Source organism: Cebidichthys violaceus, unplaced genomic scaffold (assembly GCF_023349555.1).
Source record: "Cebidichthys violaceus isolate CVI_PGR_0920_01 unplaced genomic scaffold, fCebVio1.0.p SCAF_24, whole genome shotgun sequence".
Taxonomy (NCBI): Eukaryota; Metazoa; Chordata; class Actinopteri; order Perciformes; family Stichaeidae; genus Cebidichthys; species Cebidichthys violaceus.
The window spans coordinates 5962869-5979206 of record NW_027176417.1 but is presented as its reverse complement, the minus strand read 5'-3'; the positions used below and the strand labels follow the sequence as shown (position 1 = coordinate 5979206).

The 16338-nt window shown below is 49.5% G+C and overlaps 1 protein-coding gene across 1 annotated transcript in view; it reads right to left on the bottom strand.

The window, feature by feature from the left end:
• The window catches only part of r3hdm1 (R3H domain containing 1), a 33648-nt gene extending 20930 nt beyond the window's left edge, over nt 1-12718 (bottom strand). The window contains 5 exon segments of the mRNA XM_068719421.1: nt 372-461; nt 1000-1017; nt 4035-4236; nt 8034-8193; nt 12552-12718. Of these exon segments, the coding sequence (XP_068575522.1) occupies nt 372-461; nt 1000-1017; nt 4035-4196 (270 nt within the window). The 5' untranslated portion in view covers nt 4197-4236; nt 8034-8193; nt 12552-12718.
• Between the last annotated feature and the right edge of the window lie 3620 nt (nt 12719-16338).

Here is a 16338-nt window from a genome sequence, read left to right as displayed (position 1 = left end):
TAATGGAGAAAGTTCCTCAGAGAGAGAAAAAAAAAAAAACATATAAAAGAAGAGTTGATTTAGCAAAACTGGCGGCCGGCTCGCTGTCGGCGCTCTGCACTTCGCCGATGTGACGTTTTCATCGAGCGACGGGTATTTAATCACAGCTGTCAGACGAAAGGCTGCTAATCAAGCATCGGAGGTCCAGCCGCTGTAATCGAGGGCTGATCCCGGGTCAGCGCTTCAGAGTGTGGGCTTGTAGCTTGGGGTCGTGGGCGGAACACCGGGGGTTTGGTGAGATGACCGGGATGAGTTCTGCTCCGGATGTGGTTGCATGCGAGTTAGGGATGTGCCGGTATCAAATACACTCCCGGTCGTTCGGAGGCGGTTACCTGAGGTGCTGCTGAAGGCTCAGGGATAGGGCAAGGAAAGGACTCTTCACACACCGCCAGGCTCCGCACGAGCTTTAGCCTGGGGTTGGACTAAGGGGGGAGGGGGGGGGGTGCAGGTAAGTGGGCACAGTTAAAACCATGCACACACACGCCCGCACCACACACAATTGAATCAATATCAGCACAGTGACAGCCAGCGAGCACGATCGATTCTTGCAGGCAATTGATACAGTTTCAACATTTCACAGTTTAGCTGACAAAAATCTGTTCCCCGAGTGACTGACGGCTGAAATGATTGTAGACCAGCTGGCTGCAGATAACTTGATCACAACTATCCTGAATATATATATATAAAAAAAAATGGAGTAAGCACTTTCACATAAACCCAAGCCGTGTCGTGTGTCGTTCCCCCCCCCCCCCTCCCCCAACAAGCGATGCAAGCAAGCACACGGGACACGTCCATTTCAAACGTTTTTGTCACGATTCACACCACAGCCTCCACTATCAGTCATGTAATGGCATCTCAGCTCGTTTTTTTACAACTTCCAGCACACAACGCAATCCAAAGTGCACATTCCACGGGATGGAGCATCCTTGCACAACATGCACATGTCGGAGCGTACCGTACCTTAGAGTACTTCACGGGCTGTCCATGGAGGGGGGGGGGGGGGGGGGGGGGGGGCACACAGGAGGAGAAATCAAACAAACTACTGAAGCTCGGTTCGGGCAAACAGGAGTGTTACTTTGAGAAAGCGGAGAAGTTTGAATTAAATATGACCGGCCTACATTTTGTGCATGCGTGCGCTACTCGCTCTGTAAAAGAAAAAGAGCTAAACAAATTTATACCAAGGCAGCAAAAACCAAAAAAGACAAATAACGTGTGTTTCTATTGTGCTCCCATTGATCTGCGAAAATTAATTTTGCAGAGCATATGCTACCAAAGCGGCTGCACTGTGGCACCCCATATCTCTCTCTCTCTCACACACACACACACACACACACACACACACACACACACACACACACACACACACTGCAGAAAACAAAAGCCAGACATGTGGATGCGAGCGATTCGAGTCAGTTTATGCGGCGCTCCCGGCTCCATTTAGCCGTCACGTGAATCAGACCCCGGCGCTGGAGGTGAGACGCAGAGAGAGAGAGAGAGAGAGAGAGAGAGAGAGAGAGAGAGAGAGAGAGAGAGAGAGAGAGAGAGAGAGAGGAGAGAGAGAGAGAGAGACCGGCCGCCACCGCAGCGTGCGAGACAGCTCGGTGCCTCTGCGCTTCACGCGCCGGTGGCTCTGAGTGTGTGTGTGTGTGTGTGTGTGTGTGTACACACAAACAGAAGGTCTCTCAGTGGCGCACATGACGGAGCGGAGGGCGAGACCTGGCAGGAGCCATTTCAGGCAAAATTGTAACTGAGCCCAGTCCTCTGCTTCCTAATCCCAACACACACACACACACACACACACACACACACACACACACACACACACACACACACACACACACACACACACACACACCTCTCCTTCCCACCTGTCCTCTGAAATCAGAAAGGACAACCCCTCCCCTCCCGCACTGAGCTTGAGGGCCAAATAACACCTCGAAAAATGGGCCCGCTGCCCCCCCCCACCCCCACATCGCCAGCGCCCGTGACCTGCCGCGCCCCTTTTTTCTATAGCAGGTAATATGGATGGAGGAGAGGGAAAAGGAGGGAGGAGGGCTGGGACTGTGAGCGCACCGCTACACCGGCTAATTGAGCGGCGTGGGGCCGGTGGGGAAACGAACAATGCCGGCAGAAGATAAAGGAATGGGGGGGGGGAAGGAAAGGGCTGAAGTCAGCAGAAGTAGGCCGGCCACCAGCCACCTGTTCTGCCGCAGAGGACAGGAGCTGGAGAGCTGGAGGCAGATGGTGGCAAAGTCACCCAGTCTCTGTCGGAATGCTTTCCCATGTTTACACCTACCGCCTCTCCCCCCACCCTCCCCCCGTTTCTTACCTCCTCTATTTCTCAGCGTTTCAGGCATTTAATCGGTGCCCTTACACCGACGCGACGGTCAGGAGCATCGCCGTGTCTCTGCGGCGTGTCCCCGTGTGACCGCGGGGGGGGGGGGGGGGAGGGGGGCGAGTTTTGAGGGAAAAGGAGTAGAAGAAGAGCTCTACATTTGAAGAGGTCACGAAAAAAACACGAGCACAGAGCTTTTGCTTTAGGGGGTTAGAACTGAGGAAAAGAGCAGCTTGCTTGGTGTAAAGTTTCACCTCATTTCAACCGCTAGCTGCATCCACTCTCCACACCCAGGCTTTATGCTAAGCTAAGCTAATCGGCAGCTGGCCGGAGCTTCGCGGAGCAGCTCCAGGTGTGTTTTGAACAAAAATGTCACATTGTTCCTCTCAAAGACGACATCATTAGGCCAAATTGTAGCGTTGCAGCTGCACGGGTGTCATAAAGCTCGGTATAGTCAGTTAAACAGTAATATCTGCTATTATTAGCACCTTTAATCTACTGGTCATACCAGACCAAGCAAGGCTGCAGCAGCAAAACGCCCGAGTGTATTGAATTGAGCAATGGTGCGTTTTATTGCTTACGAAGTCAACTTTATATTTCCAATAGGTGTCATTTCATCCAACAAACGTATCGTAGTGTAAATTTAAGCTCCCTTTCTGCTCTGGATGGATGCGCCTTTAAAATGACTTCCACCTTCATGCTTCATTCTTCCTCCCTCTTCATTCCCCAATACCGCGTCCCTCGCGCTTTCTCACCTTCCTCCACTCCTTGATCCCTCGTCCTCTCGCCCCATCTCCCCCCCCCCCCCCCCACGTTGCTGTCATTCTGTTCCTCGCTGGAGGGGGTAACGTAGACGCAGGAAGTCGGTAGATAAGCCAGGATTTGAGCTCCAGATTATCTGCCTGCCCGTCTCCCTCGCTCTGATTTCTCCCTTCCAACCACGAGGGTCAGATTGGCCTGAATCCTATTTTTAGGCAGCGGCCAAAAGACAAAATCCTTCTCCCCTTTTTCCTGGATTTCCTCACTCGGGAGGCATTGTGCCTCGTTTTCGCCGCCACTGAGGGAAAACCCTTTTCCCTTTCAAAAGGCAAATTAAAAAGTCAATTTTCCCACGGTCCCAAAGCACATTCGCCTCAATGACAAAGAGACCTAATTAATTAGCAGTTTATTTTAAAGTGATCTCAGGTGCCCTGAATCCCCCCCCGGTAGATCCGCCGCTTTACCGTCTCCCCTGGAGGATAAATGAGATTCACCGGTTTCCATGAGCAAATGCTCTTCACCACATTCGGGTTTCAGTAGCGGCCAACCTTCACGAGTCAAGCCCCCCACCCCCCCCCCCCCCCCCCCCTCCCGCATTATTATTTTCAGTCCGTGCAGATGATGCTTTTCGGGGGAATAATATAATATTATTATAATAGCCGAAGCTGCCGAGGAAATCTGCCTCGGGTGACAGCAGATCCCCGGGGCAGTTTTCATGGAGAGGAGTGTGGAGGAAAGAGTGAAAATCACTCCTGCTCCTCTAACCTCCCTGAATAGACGACTATGTGACGGGTTAAGAAAAAGAAAAGAAGAAGTCTGTCTGAGCACTTTGACGACATGAAGTGAAGGTTCGATTGTCTCTCCCGGTCAGCGTGAACATCAGCCTCACTCAGTTCTTTACCTGTGCGTCCCTCTTGTTGTTGTTGCTGCCGTGTTCGTCTCTGCCGCTCTGGATCTGGTCGGCGACCTCAGAGTTGGTGGCGTTGTCCTTCGGGGGCGGCGCCGCGTCGGCGGCTTCGGAAACCTTCATCGTTTCAGTGTCGGCCGTGTCGGACATTCTCATTGCAAAGTCTTACTGGGAGATGCTGGCGAATGCGGAGAACCTGAAAGAGACGGGAGGACGTTTTCTTTGAGAGATTACAAGAAGATGACAAAACGTTTAAACAGTTTGCATCGACTAAAACCAGACGAAAATAGTTACTTTCCTTTACTTTCTAAGATAAGACTTGAATGCATATACCGACACAATACACCTTTTTCACCAGATGCAGTATTTTATTTTTACACAAATAAGACAACGTAACCACTAAATCGCTTTGTACATAAAACACTATAACACTGAGAATCCTGGGCGTGTCCAACGGCTGTGGAATCCTCCAGTCACTGTCCTCACCCTTCTTTTCTACACGGTGTAAGAGAAACAGTTTGTCAGCAACTTCTGAGCATAATGTACAGTAGGAATAATCAATAAATACAATAACACAGGCCTACATTAAAAGTATAGTCTATATATGAGGTATTACAATGATATTAAGGTTTATATAAGTAGAAATAGACAATAAACTTGACATGAAATAAGCTATTCTTCCATAAAGTAATAAATCAAACTTACTTGTTCAAGCTGCATCATTAAATGAGGCCCACAGCAAAACACCGTCTCTTCATCCGCGGCGCGCTCCGTATCATTTTTCCTCGCAGGTTTTATTTTGAAAGAGCGAGCCACAACGCTGCAGCGGTAATAACGGAATGACACGCGTTAATTTCCCACGGAGCCGCCCGACTAATGATTTCATAGCGGCCATTTAGAGTTGCGGTGGAAAACACAGGTGCGACTAACGATCTTCACCGACGGGGAAACTCGATGTGCGCCGAGAGGAAGGTCTATGAATTTGCCGGCAGGGTAGGGAGGAGGAGGAGGAGGAGGAGGAGGAGGAGGAGGAGAGAGGAGGGGGGCGGTTTGTGTCATCCACACAGCCTGTGATCATCAGTCACTCCTTTCTGTCGGTCTCACAGCTCTGCAGCTGCTCGGCCGCAGACAATGGACGTGATTGGACAAGACACAGCGGGGGGGAGTTGTGTCCAGTGAGACAGTTTCGGGTTGCAGCATCGGGCCTCCACCCAAAATAAAACCTTTGACATCGATGTTTGGAAGTGTCGGAAGGGAGGTGGGGAGGGTCGAGTGTTGCACTCAACCGCCCCCGACCATTTTTTTTTTTTTGGAGCACTAACAATTGGAAAAATTAAGTTTGAAATTTGTTGAACCCACAACACATGGATATGACGGGACAAGAAACTTGCCTGCAGATATTACAAGTCTAGGACTTTTATTGTGAAAGGTAAGAACGGAAGGAGTGAATCTGGTCTGTTCGGACTACGTAGCCTCTGTTCCATGCAACTTGATGTCTCTTTTTGGCGCTCTGTGTAAAGACCTTATGAGGCAGTGCAGTCCTACTAAACCACATAAAAAGGTTTGATTTAAGTATTAAACTTAATTTGGTAACAAAATCCTTTCCGTGATATAAACAAATATGTGATTTATCATCAGCAAAAATGTGTTAGAGCCTAAATCATTTTGAACTATTCAAAAGGTATATTATTAAAGTATGTATGCAAGTTTGCATTGCCGTGAAGTCGCAAAGGCAATGTTTCTAATTACATTTTTTGGGTGCAATAGTCCAAAAACGTGAATTACCAACACGCAGTATGTAAAGGCTGGAAGACCCGCAGGTGAAAGGTCCACGTTCTGCACATTGCACTCAAGATTACACACAGATGTTGGTTGGTTTAATGACTTTGGTTCAAACGTTGAGCATAAAACATGGGGAGGTTCATTTGGCCGTGTAAAAAAAAAAAAAAAAGGATTTTTCAAAATAAAAGAACTCATTAACATTAGCGGCTTTGCACCTATGGCCCGCTGCGTGAAACAATTGTGCAGTGCCGTGACCTCCGTGTGTTGAAGTCGTGGTGCGAGCGCGTCCTGCCGATGTGCCCTCATTATGCAGCCGGGGCCCCCAGCAGCGCAGACACGCGGAGGGAGGGCCCGACATCTGCTACATGAGAGCTATGATTAATAGGTTAATTACAAACGGGCTCGTCGAAATTCACATCAAAACTGGAAACGCACACGACAGCGCCTGCTCTGCGCTTCCGGCCCCTCACCAATTTAGCGAGGAGGGCCTCGGCCCGCTTTTTGCAGTGATCGGAGGCCATTTTCCCCCGATTTGATCGGCGAGCGGCAAAGCGGGGTTTCGGCCGAGACGCGATCGTTTACCTCCGTCGCAAAAGGAGCTGAGGTTTCCAGATTTCCCTCTACGTGGGAGTAATTGACTTGTGGGCCGCCGCCCGCCGCTCTCCGGAGCTCCTCCGCCGCTAACCCAATGCCGCGCGAGGCTGAGAGGTTAGCCGAAACGCAGCTGGGCACCGGGAGAGTCAGATGTTGAATCTCAATGACCTGTCAGAGGGTTTGACAAAAAGCAACGCCGGCTGCTGCTGCTTTACATTATTTTTACATTCGGAGAGGAAAAACAGCTTAATACTCCAGAGTGCTGCGCGCTGCCTTTGAATATTTAGTGTCTGGCGCTGACATTTTGATGAGTGAAGTCTCTCGAGTGAAGATTTGCAATTTTGGGACAGATATATATATATATATATATATATATATATATATATATATATATATATATATATATATATATATATATATTTATATTTATATATTTATATATATATATTTTCTTTCTTTCCAAGAGCCGGGCCTTGTGACGGATCGTCGTTTTCTCCCTCACCGAATCATTCATTCTTCCAACGCACATTATTTCATCACGGGACCGGAGCGCCGGACTAAATTTGGCTCCAGACTTTGATGCGATCCGACTTCGCCGCCTCGTCCCTCGCGGCGGAGGTAATTGCGCCGCGTGCCTGTTCAGAATCCCTGATGTTTTTGGCTGCATGAGTAATCTAGATCATCATTTGATCCTCAGTGTTGCATTAAGGGAACGGCTGGGAATTTTGAAAAAAGGAGCCGCAAATTGGTCTCTTATGATGGAGACGGAAAAACGGACATCACCATATTTTTAAGGCTCCCTTAATATTGTAATGTCATATTATGGAATATTCAATGCTTTCATGCTGCGATAATGTAGCAGGAGGGAAACTTCTAACTCGGTTTGCTCGATCTGAATGGATTTCTGCTCTCCAGGTTAACCGCACCAACACAAACGTCACTGTAAACGGTCGCGTGTCGAGTTTGAAATGTAACGCTCGGCTGCCATTAACAACGTTTTCTCCGTTTATAGCGCGTTTATTTGAGAAACACGTTATCGCTGTACTGTATATCTCTGTACTTGGCGTTACTATGTTGGTCTTAAGGCTGAAAATGGCTAAAAATCGACTATTTTATTGATAACACCGTACTACTGGTGGGGGAAAAAGGCTCAATGTGCTTTTTTGGGAAAAAGATCAGGTGACAGGAAATAACGCAGTTTGTATTCTTCATGTTTCAATGGAAGCAACAGCTGGTGAGTCTTGTGAATAACGTGAAATAAACATGTTCACGTGGCTCGTTTATGTCATCATATTTGACATATTAAACACACATTTGGTAAAAACATGATTTTTTTTTTCATAGGACAACAATGGTTTCCATTGGCGGTTGGTGTTGCGCTCTTTTAATTACATCATCATCTTCTGCGGTGGTTTAACGGCGCCTGGCAGGAGAATCAGTGCCGCCAGCTGTTACTTCTAACACTCACATGAACAGCAGCTCATTCATTTGTGTTTTCTTTTGGAAACCCGGTTACAATTTGCACTATATTCTGACTTCTGGAACATTACGATCCCCGGAAGAGATCACGCTCACTCCGCCTATTCTCGACAAACGGAAGCAAAGAGGGTGACGTACTTGTTGCGTAGCCAGTGGTGGTCGCGGCGAAGGAGGATGCTGCTGGTGAGGTCGATGGGGCTGAGCCTGCCGGTGCCATTTGAGACTTCTCTGCCCATGTCTGCTTCAGCTGCTCTGAACGTCAACCGGGGCCTCCGACGCCCTCATGACCCCTGCTGACCTGTGGGCGAGAGAGGGACGGGGGGGTTAGCCGGGTCGGAGAGGTCGCGGGGGACTGACAGCGGGGGCTCCGGACGTCAGCAACTCTTTGAGACATCTGTGCGTCGGAGCAAAGATAAAAAGTTGGGAGTGTGTATTTCTGGGACTGTGCGTGTCTGTGCGCCATGAATAATTGATGAGCGCAGACACGGGAGTGCGGCTGAGGCAACGGGAGGAGGGAGGCCCCCCCCCCCCCCCCGCTAGCCTCGTGAAAAAAAACAAAACTTTGAGCATTAGGAATTCAGGGAGCGGCGGGGGGAAGATAGCATTTCTCAGCTCAAAAATCCTCCATTTGGTGGCACCGGACATCTGAAACCGCCAACAACAACAACAACAACAACAACAACAACAACAGGGCTGCAAAATATTTTTTTTCACTGCACGTTTCCCCTTCTGTTGAATCGTTTCCTTAATTAACCACGTTCCTCCTCTGCATTGTGAAAATGGGAAGTTATTGTTGGACTTTATCGGGTCCCAGTTGTCAAATAAGGATGATCAACATCAGTTTGTTTGACTAGCAGTCCAAAACCCCAAACTGGTTTACTGTAGAGAGGCAACGATCTGACCGTTTAGGTCCCGATACCGATATTTAGGTATCGGCCGTTGCCGAGTACCGACCCGATACCGGCGTTTAAATAACAAGCTGTAGGCCTCACTGAGTGGAAGTGACAGCGATCATTCTTTCACGAGAGAAGAAAACAAAATAAACGATTAATAGACGATAATAGATGATTGATCCTCCTCCGGCTCCGTGTTGGGAGCAGCAGCCGGGGCCTTGGCACCGCTGGGTGCCAGAGTGGCACCGCTCACCGTCTTGGTGAGACCCCCCCCCCCCCCCCACCCCCCCCCCACTACCCCCCACCAGCCAAAAAAGGTCAAGTGGAACCCCTGCTCGCTTTATAATCTCCCCTCTCAGCCTGCGGGCACAACTGAAGACGGCGTTGGGGTGGGAGCGACGTGGCGCCATTTGGTGCTTTTTAACGGCCCTGACCGACCACGAACGCTACGAGTGACCTAAACAACCGCTAATGGTAAGAGCTCCACGACTGCCGTTTGGCATTTCAGCAAATTTTGAGAGAGAGATGGGGGGGGGGGGGGGTATGTTGCGTCTCCCTGGCGTTGGCAGACGGACGAGTGCGAGGCCCGAGGCAGGACTCATCCATCAATGTTGATGTCATTTCTATAATTACTCACATCTGGCGAGTACACAACCCAGGACACGCCGTTTGTAGGCGGTAATTTAGCGCGTTGGGGCTCTCTAGACAGCCTCCATCTCTTCCCCCCTCTTACCGTTACCCTCATGTACCCTCATCGAGCCGCCGCGAATAAAAGCGGCGGCTGAATGTCTGAAAAAAAATGGGGGGGGGGGGGGGTCAGCCCTGTGATCCGGTGCTGGTCATGCAGCTATAAACGCACGCAGAGTGAAAAAGTTGTTCCGACAGCGCGAGTCCCGGCCGTCGGCACTCCAGGTTTTATGACCGGAGCTACTGAGCGGGCTTCAGGACTTCACACTGAGCCTCTGTGTGTGTGTGTGTGTGTGTGTGTGTGTGTGTGTGTGTGTGTAGGAGACTTGTCTTGTGAATGCCATGTACTGCAAAACTGACAGACGCAGGGAAACATTTACGTTTGATTGGTACTCAGCAGCTTCAAACACACCTTAGGATGCACACACACACACACACACACACACACACACACACACACACACACACACACACACACACACACACACACACACACACACACACGCGCTCAGCATGTGAACCGGTGCATCCTCCAGCTCTGTGCTGTGGCTGAACAGGGAGTGGTTCATTGGTATTGCAGTCGCCGCAGAGCGCAGCAACCTTAAAAAAGGCTCCTTGGGGTGTCTTTTAGAGTCGCACCGCCCCTTAACACCACCTTTTATCGCCATGCAACCTCTCTCTCTCTCTCTCTCTCTCTCTCTCTCAGCCTCTCCTCGCTCTCTCTCTCTGTCTCTCTCTCTCACACACACACACACACACACACACAGATGCATCACACCTGCACGCAATACCCAGCACAAACGCATGAATGTGTCAAAACCCAGATACGCTCAATTAGACGAGGAGCAATGCAGAATACACAGAAATAAATGTCGCACAAATCAAAAGGAAGACAATAAAAAAAACAACACGATTCGATTGACAACGCACAGTCTCTGCTGCGTGCATATTCTTGATGGAAACCAATTCTCAAAAAAAAAAAAAAAAAAACCAACCCACACACACACAATGGGGGTCATGAGGGCGGCTGACAACTGAGCCGAGTTAATCATACAGCGGGTTCCTAACGGACGGCTCTCACGGACGATTGCACTCAATGGCGAGCTAATTTTTCAATCACTGTAAAGCCCACTGGCACACACACACACACACACACACACACACACACACACACACACACACACACACACACACTCTCCAACACACTTATTTTGCTTCCCCCCCTACACATCTCTCTCTCTCTCTCTCTAAAGAGCTGACCTTTCCCTCCGACGCCTCCGCTCCGTTCTGCCCTGCGTGGATCGGCGCTCTTATCCAGAGCTAAAAACACGGCTCAACTGGAGTCGAGGACCCTCAATCCCTCCCTCTATCTGCTACTCCATCCCTGGCACGAGGGAGGGAGGAGAGGGGGGGGGGGTCACCTTTCTAGAGCCTCTGAAGGATCAAGAAGCAAATCTGCCGTTGATTTCTAAGTGAGAAGTGGCTCGCTGCGTATGCAGCTGCAGATGGCGCCTTAAAAAAATAAAAAATAATCATCATCACGCTTTACTGCTGCCGATGAGCTTTTTTTGTTGTTACTGCGAGCGTCACAAAAAAAAAGGGGACAGCGGGAGCGCCAAACAGCTGTGATATTGTCTGCAGAGATGTAGAATACTTAAACGGGAGCATCGGGGGGAAACAAAAGCAGCGACTCGAATACAAAAGGTGATGCCGTGGCTGAAGGGCTGCAGCTCGGTGTCACCTCACCTGCCACCAGGAAACAAATACCGCTCAAACTTCGGCTGAGTTCTGGAATTGTACATTTAAAAAAACACAGGCAAACACAGCGGGTGCTGCCACGCGTGGTTTTTTTTTTTACGGCGACGCAATTAATTGCCAACTCCCAAAACCACACCGACGAGGAGGAGGAGGAGGAGGAGGTGTGTTTGGAGTGGAATCGACGAAGCGCAGGACGCAAACTGATAAAAATCAGACATCAATAAACCGTTAATTGGCTCGCTAACGCCGCTTTGCACTCGTGACGCTGCGATGGAATTGATTTCGGCGTTTGCTAAACTGAGTGACTAATCTCCCATTTTTTCGAGCCATTCCTGCTAATTGCGAAGCAAGGCGAGCACTGACTGGGGATCTGTGTAATTGGACCTGAAAAAACGATTAGTGTAAAAGCTTATGAAATTATATCGCTTTCACACGCCGCTTGCCTCAATTTCCGGGGCGACCGAGGCGAGCGTCGGGTTTTTAAGGAACTGCCTCTAATGAATTAGCCGAAAAAACATCAACAGGCACAAATGAGCCTCTAATTGCGCCTCTCGCTCTGCCTCGGCGGTCGCATGAGGCGGCGGGGAGGAAAGATGCGCCGTCAGCCGGCATTAATAAATGAAATCCACAGCAGAGCACGTAGGGTAATCCATTACCTTTCCCACAGGACAGCTTCCAGGGGAATATCAATCGAGGCAATTAGGGGTGGAACAATAAACACCGAAAAACTAACATGCAAGTCTAGCAGTTTTAATCTATGGAGCCCTATGAGAGGAGAATAACTCCAAAAAAAAAAAAAAAAGTCTGCCAGACTCATTAAAAGTCCATTTGCAGACAACACCTGCAGAACAAACAGGGGGAGCGAGAGAGAGCGAGAGCGAGAGAGAGAGAGAGAGAGAGAGAGAGAGAGAGAGAGAGGACGAGCTTGGCTGGAGAACAATGCGGAAGCGAAGCCTCTTATTGGCTGATCTCGGCTAATTATTCTCCTAATGAAAAGCAGAGGCAGCGTTGGCAAGCCGGGGCGAGGGGATTTGGGCAGCTCAGCCTCGCCGAAGCCAACGCGCGGCCACCGACGGCGCCGGATCTCACGGCCGAAACACTCGCTGCCATGCAATGGTATACAAGAAGCAGAAAAGGATTTTTTTTTTTTCTCATGGATTAACAAGAATGCAAAATGCGCTCACCTCAGGCAGAAAAATCAATATGACACAAAGGACAATGTCGAAAAAAGCAGAACTAAACAATAAGCAAGAAATATGAAGATGAAATCAGAACAAAAAAATAAAAAGCACATGAGGTTGGAAGCTGCAGGACCTACCTGCCCCGGCAGCTCTGCCCTCCATCCCTTCTGCTACTCAACCGTTTAGTTTCCATTGTACAGGAGGCTCTATTTGCCGGAGAGGAGGCTGGAGTCGCCTCCCAGCTCGCTCCTCGGCAGCTGCCTGCTGCCTCCTGTTCGCCCGCTCGACTGAGTGAGAGCGGAACACGGGGAGAGGGGAGTGTAAAAAGGGAGAGGGCGAGGGGAGAGTTGGTGTCACAAAGAGAGAGAGAGAGAGAGAGAGAAGAGAGAGAGAGAGAGAGAGAGAGAGAGAGAGAGAGGGAGAGAGGAGGAGGAGGAGGAGGAGGAGGAGGAGGAGGAGGAGGAGGAGGAGGAGGAGGAGGGAGGGAGGGACAGTGCTGCGAGAGCACAAGTCAAGCCAGCCAGCCTTGGAGACAGCGCCAAATCAACAGCTGGCCCCCGTGTGATGTCAGAGCCTCAACAGCCAGTCACGGCGGCCCGAGGCCGGCCGGCGCTACGAAGCGCCGACTGAACCAAAGTCACCGGCTAAATGGGGCTCTTCATTAGCCACTCTGCTTTAGGATGGAGGCGGGAGGAGGAGGAGGAGGAGGAGGAGGGGGGGCAGCCAGGGACATGGGACGGATGGAAGGAGAACGAGAGGAAGACGAGCAAAACGGGGAGGGTGGGAGGTAGAGCGGTAAGAGGGAGAACAAAAAAATAAAATAAATAAAAGAGCACAGAGGAGGCGAAAAAGAAAGCGAGGGAGGACGGGGGACGGGATCGACGCGTCGGCGGCCAGCTAGGTGCTCAAAGACCAGGTGGAGAGACGATGGGGAGGCGCTGGCCGCTGAGAGGCCGAGCTGTTTCACTGGGCCACCTTCCCATTAAAGCTGGCACCCTGCTCCTCACACACACACACACACACACACACACACACACACACACACACACACACACACACACACACACACACACACACACACAAGGCTACAGCTAATCCCACAGACTCAGAGAGAGAGAGAGCCACCACCTGAAACACCCACCCATTACCCAGACAAGACGAGTAAAACACTGCAATAAAGACACTGGGCTTTCGGCAAATCTCACACGAGCTTTTTCGGCTGAGCAGCTAGAGAGCAATGCGCTGACTGCAGTGAGGAAGGAGAGCTGCTGCTAGGTGCGCGATCAAAACCGCACCACCTCCATTTCACCTAAATCTGCCTTTAGACGATTTAATGGACACACACACACACACACACACACACACACACACACACACACACACACACACACACACAGAATCGGATCAAGCCTGCAACAGAATTCACGTGGCTCGTTTATGTCATGAGCAAGAATTCGGTCTGTACGAGCAACAAAGACCCCCGTTGAGCTCTGGAGGTAATCGAGGCGCCTCCATCGCTAAGTGACCGCGAGCAGGTCCTGTGTCCCCAAATCTAGACCGCCATGTCGTGATTGTTTTTTTGTTTGTTTGTCCTTTCAGTCACTCAAGACATTAACAGCAAACACGGTGGGCGTATAAAAAAAAAAGGAAAGAAAAGTTCCTGCTGTCACTTAGCAACCAGCACCGTTTCGCGACTCCTGCCTCATAATTGTTCCGTTCGTTACTCCGGGGCCTCTGATGAAGTTATGTATTGTGCTCCCCCCCCCCCCCCCCGATCTCGTGGAAAAAGGTCACCGATTGGACAAACAATTTACGGATAGGCGGATGAATTATTTAATGGCCCGGACCAAATATTATGGGAGCGGGAGAGATCCCCCCCTCCTCCTCCTCCACCCTGGGAGGCGATGAATTATTTAGCCGTTGGGGCCCACATCTTGGGCGAAAGCTATTACACCGCATCCTCAACCCCCCCCCCCCTTCAATATCTGATAATGTCATCAGCTCCAAATGCGCCCTAACCTGCGTAATGAACGGTCAACAGAGTGGCGGCGGGGTGAAGCGGTTATGGCAAACAATTATTAGCATTTATTGTCAGCCTCGGGAGGGCTGCGACGCAGAGGGCAGACAATCACACGAGAATTAGAGCGAAGATTCAGCGCACTTATCCTGTGACACTTCCTGATGCACTAGATCTCACCCAGCAGGTAAACACAAAAAAACCCTAATTTATCTGCATCACCACGTCCCTCAAAAAACGGACGAACTTCCGCATTCGCTGACACAAAATGACGGCCACAACACGCAGCGGCTGGCATGTGCGGCGGCTCTGAAGCGGCTGGAGTCCGCCAGCCCCTGCAAAGATGAACACATCATCTCCACTCTGCAGAACAGCAGCCGGGGGGACCGAGCCTGCATCCGCTCTCCACCCACCAGGCTCCGCTGGTGCCTGAATGAAAACGATACGATCATGATGCACGGCCCTCAGCGGTGGCAACCTGTAAGCTCTCGGTGCCGTCTCTATCCGGCCTACAGATGATAGTCGGGGTCAGTGCATCGGAATCAGAGCCGGTGTGGGTTACTTAGTATACACCTGCATCAAAATGAGTTATTAGATGTGTGATTTATGGCCTTTTACGAGCATAAATCTACTTCAAATCAGGTTTCAACGTCCACCTTTATAATCTCTAATGGAGCTAAACTACTGTACATGTCAATGTTAAGATGCAACTATATAAAAAGGCATTCATTTTATTTTATTAATATTAAAACCAGCAAAAAAGTGTTTGTGGTTGATTATGTGCAAAGCTGCACTACATCTAAACTCATATTTACAATTACATTTCATGCAACAAGTCTATTTTAATGATTGATTACATTTTATGTCACTGCAGAAAAACAACATAACCCCGTTTTGCTCATATTAGGTAAACTACTTAGCACTTAAAAGGGTATCTGCGCAACGTCATATGTCATTTATTAATACGTGGGCTTGATTAATGAGCGTGCGACTTGTTTCTGTGTGTGTATTCTTCCATCAAGCATTAAAATGTCTCATTGACAAGCACCTATCTGCCATGAAGACAATATTATGATTGGCTTTATATCAGAAAGGTGTGGAGAATCAATGGAAAGGGAATGCATTTGATTCATCGTTTATAGCGATGTAACTTAAATGCTATTTTTCTTTCCGCTCGCTATTACACTGCGAGCCCGTGGCACCAGACTCCATTACACATTTGGCAATTTTTATTGTTTCCTCGGTATCGGCGAAACCACAAACTCCGGACAACATTTGACGTTTCAACCAGATAATTGATACATGTAACTAAAATTCGGCCGATAAGACATTAACACAAGCGACGTAACAGCTTCATTAAAGCTCAATTTATTTAAATGGCTAACCGTGAGTGCACACTGTTCGTTGCCGCATATTAGCAGCAGAGAAACACTCGTACCAGGCCTAAAAGTTACTGAATTACGCTTTATCATTCAACTGCTGCCATTTGCTTTTTTTCGGACGAACGCGGAATTTAAGGACGGTCGCTTACAATTTGGAGACGGCGTTTTCTTGCGAGGTGTGTGCTTTTAGCCGAAGAGCAAAAGGCAACATTATGAGCCACATTTGGCGTTGTGTCGTGTCTTGTGCTAAGCTAACGACCATTACGCTTGAAAACGGCCAAACACCGGCGACCTGCGCTGTCACGCAGTAGCACGAGAGATGTTTACCGCTAACTAGCTCGTGTTACATGATTACAACAACCCGGTTAGACAAGACAAGATACTGCAGATATCTAATGTTGCCTTACCGCTTTGCTTTACAATCGGTGCACAGCCGTCAACCAAGGGTGAAGTAGCTAGTGTTTGTGGCGGAGTGAAGGAGACACGGAGGAGTCCAGCAGGCTGGCAGAGTGCGTCAGATCCTCA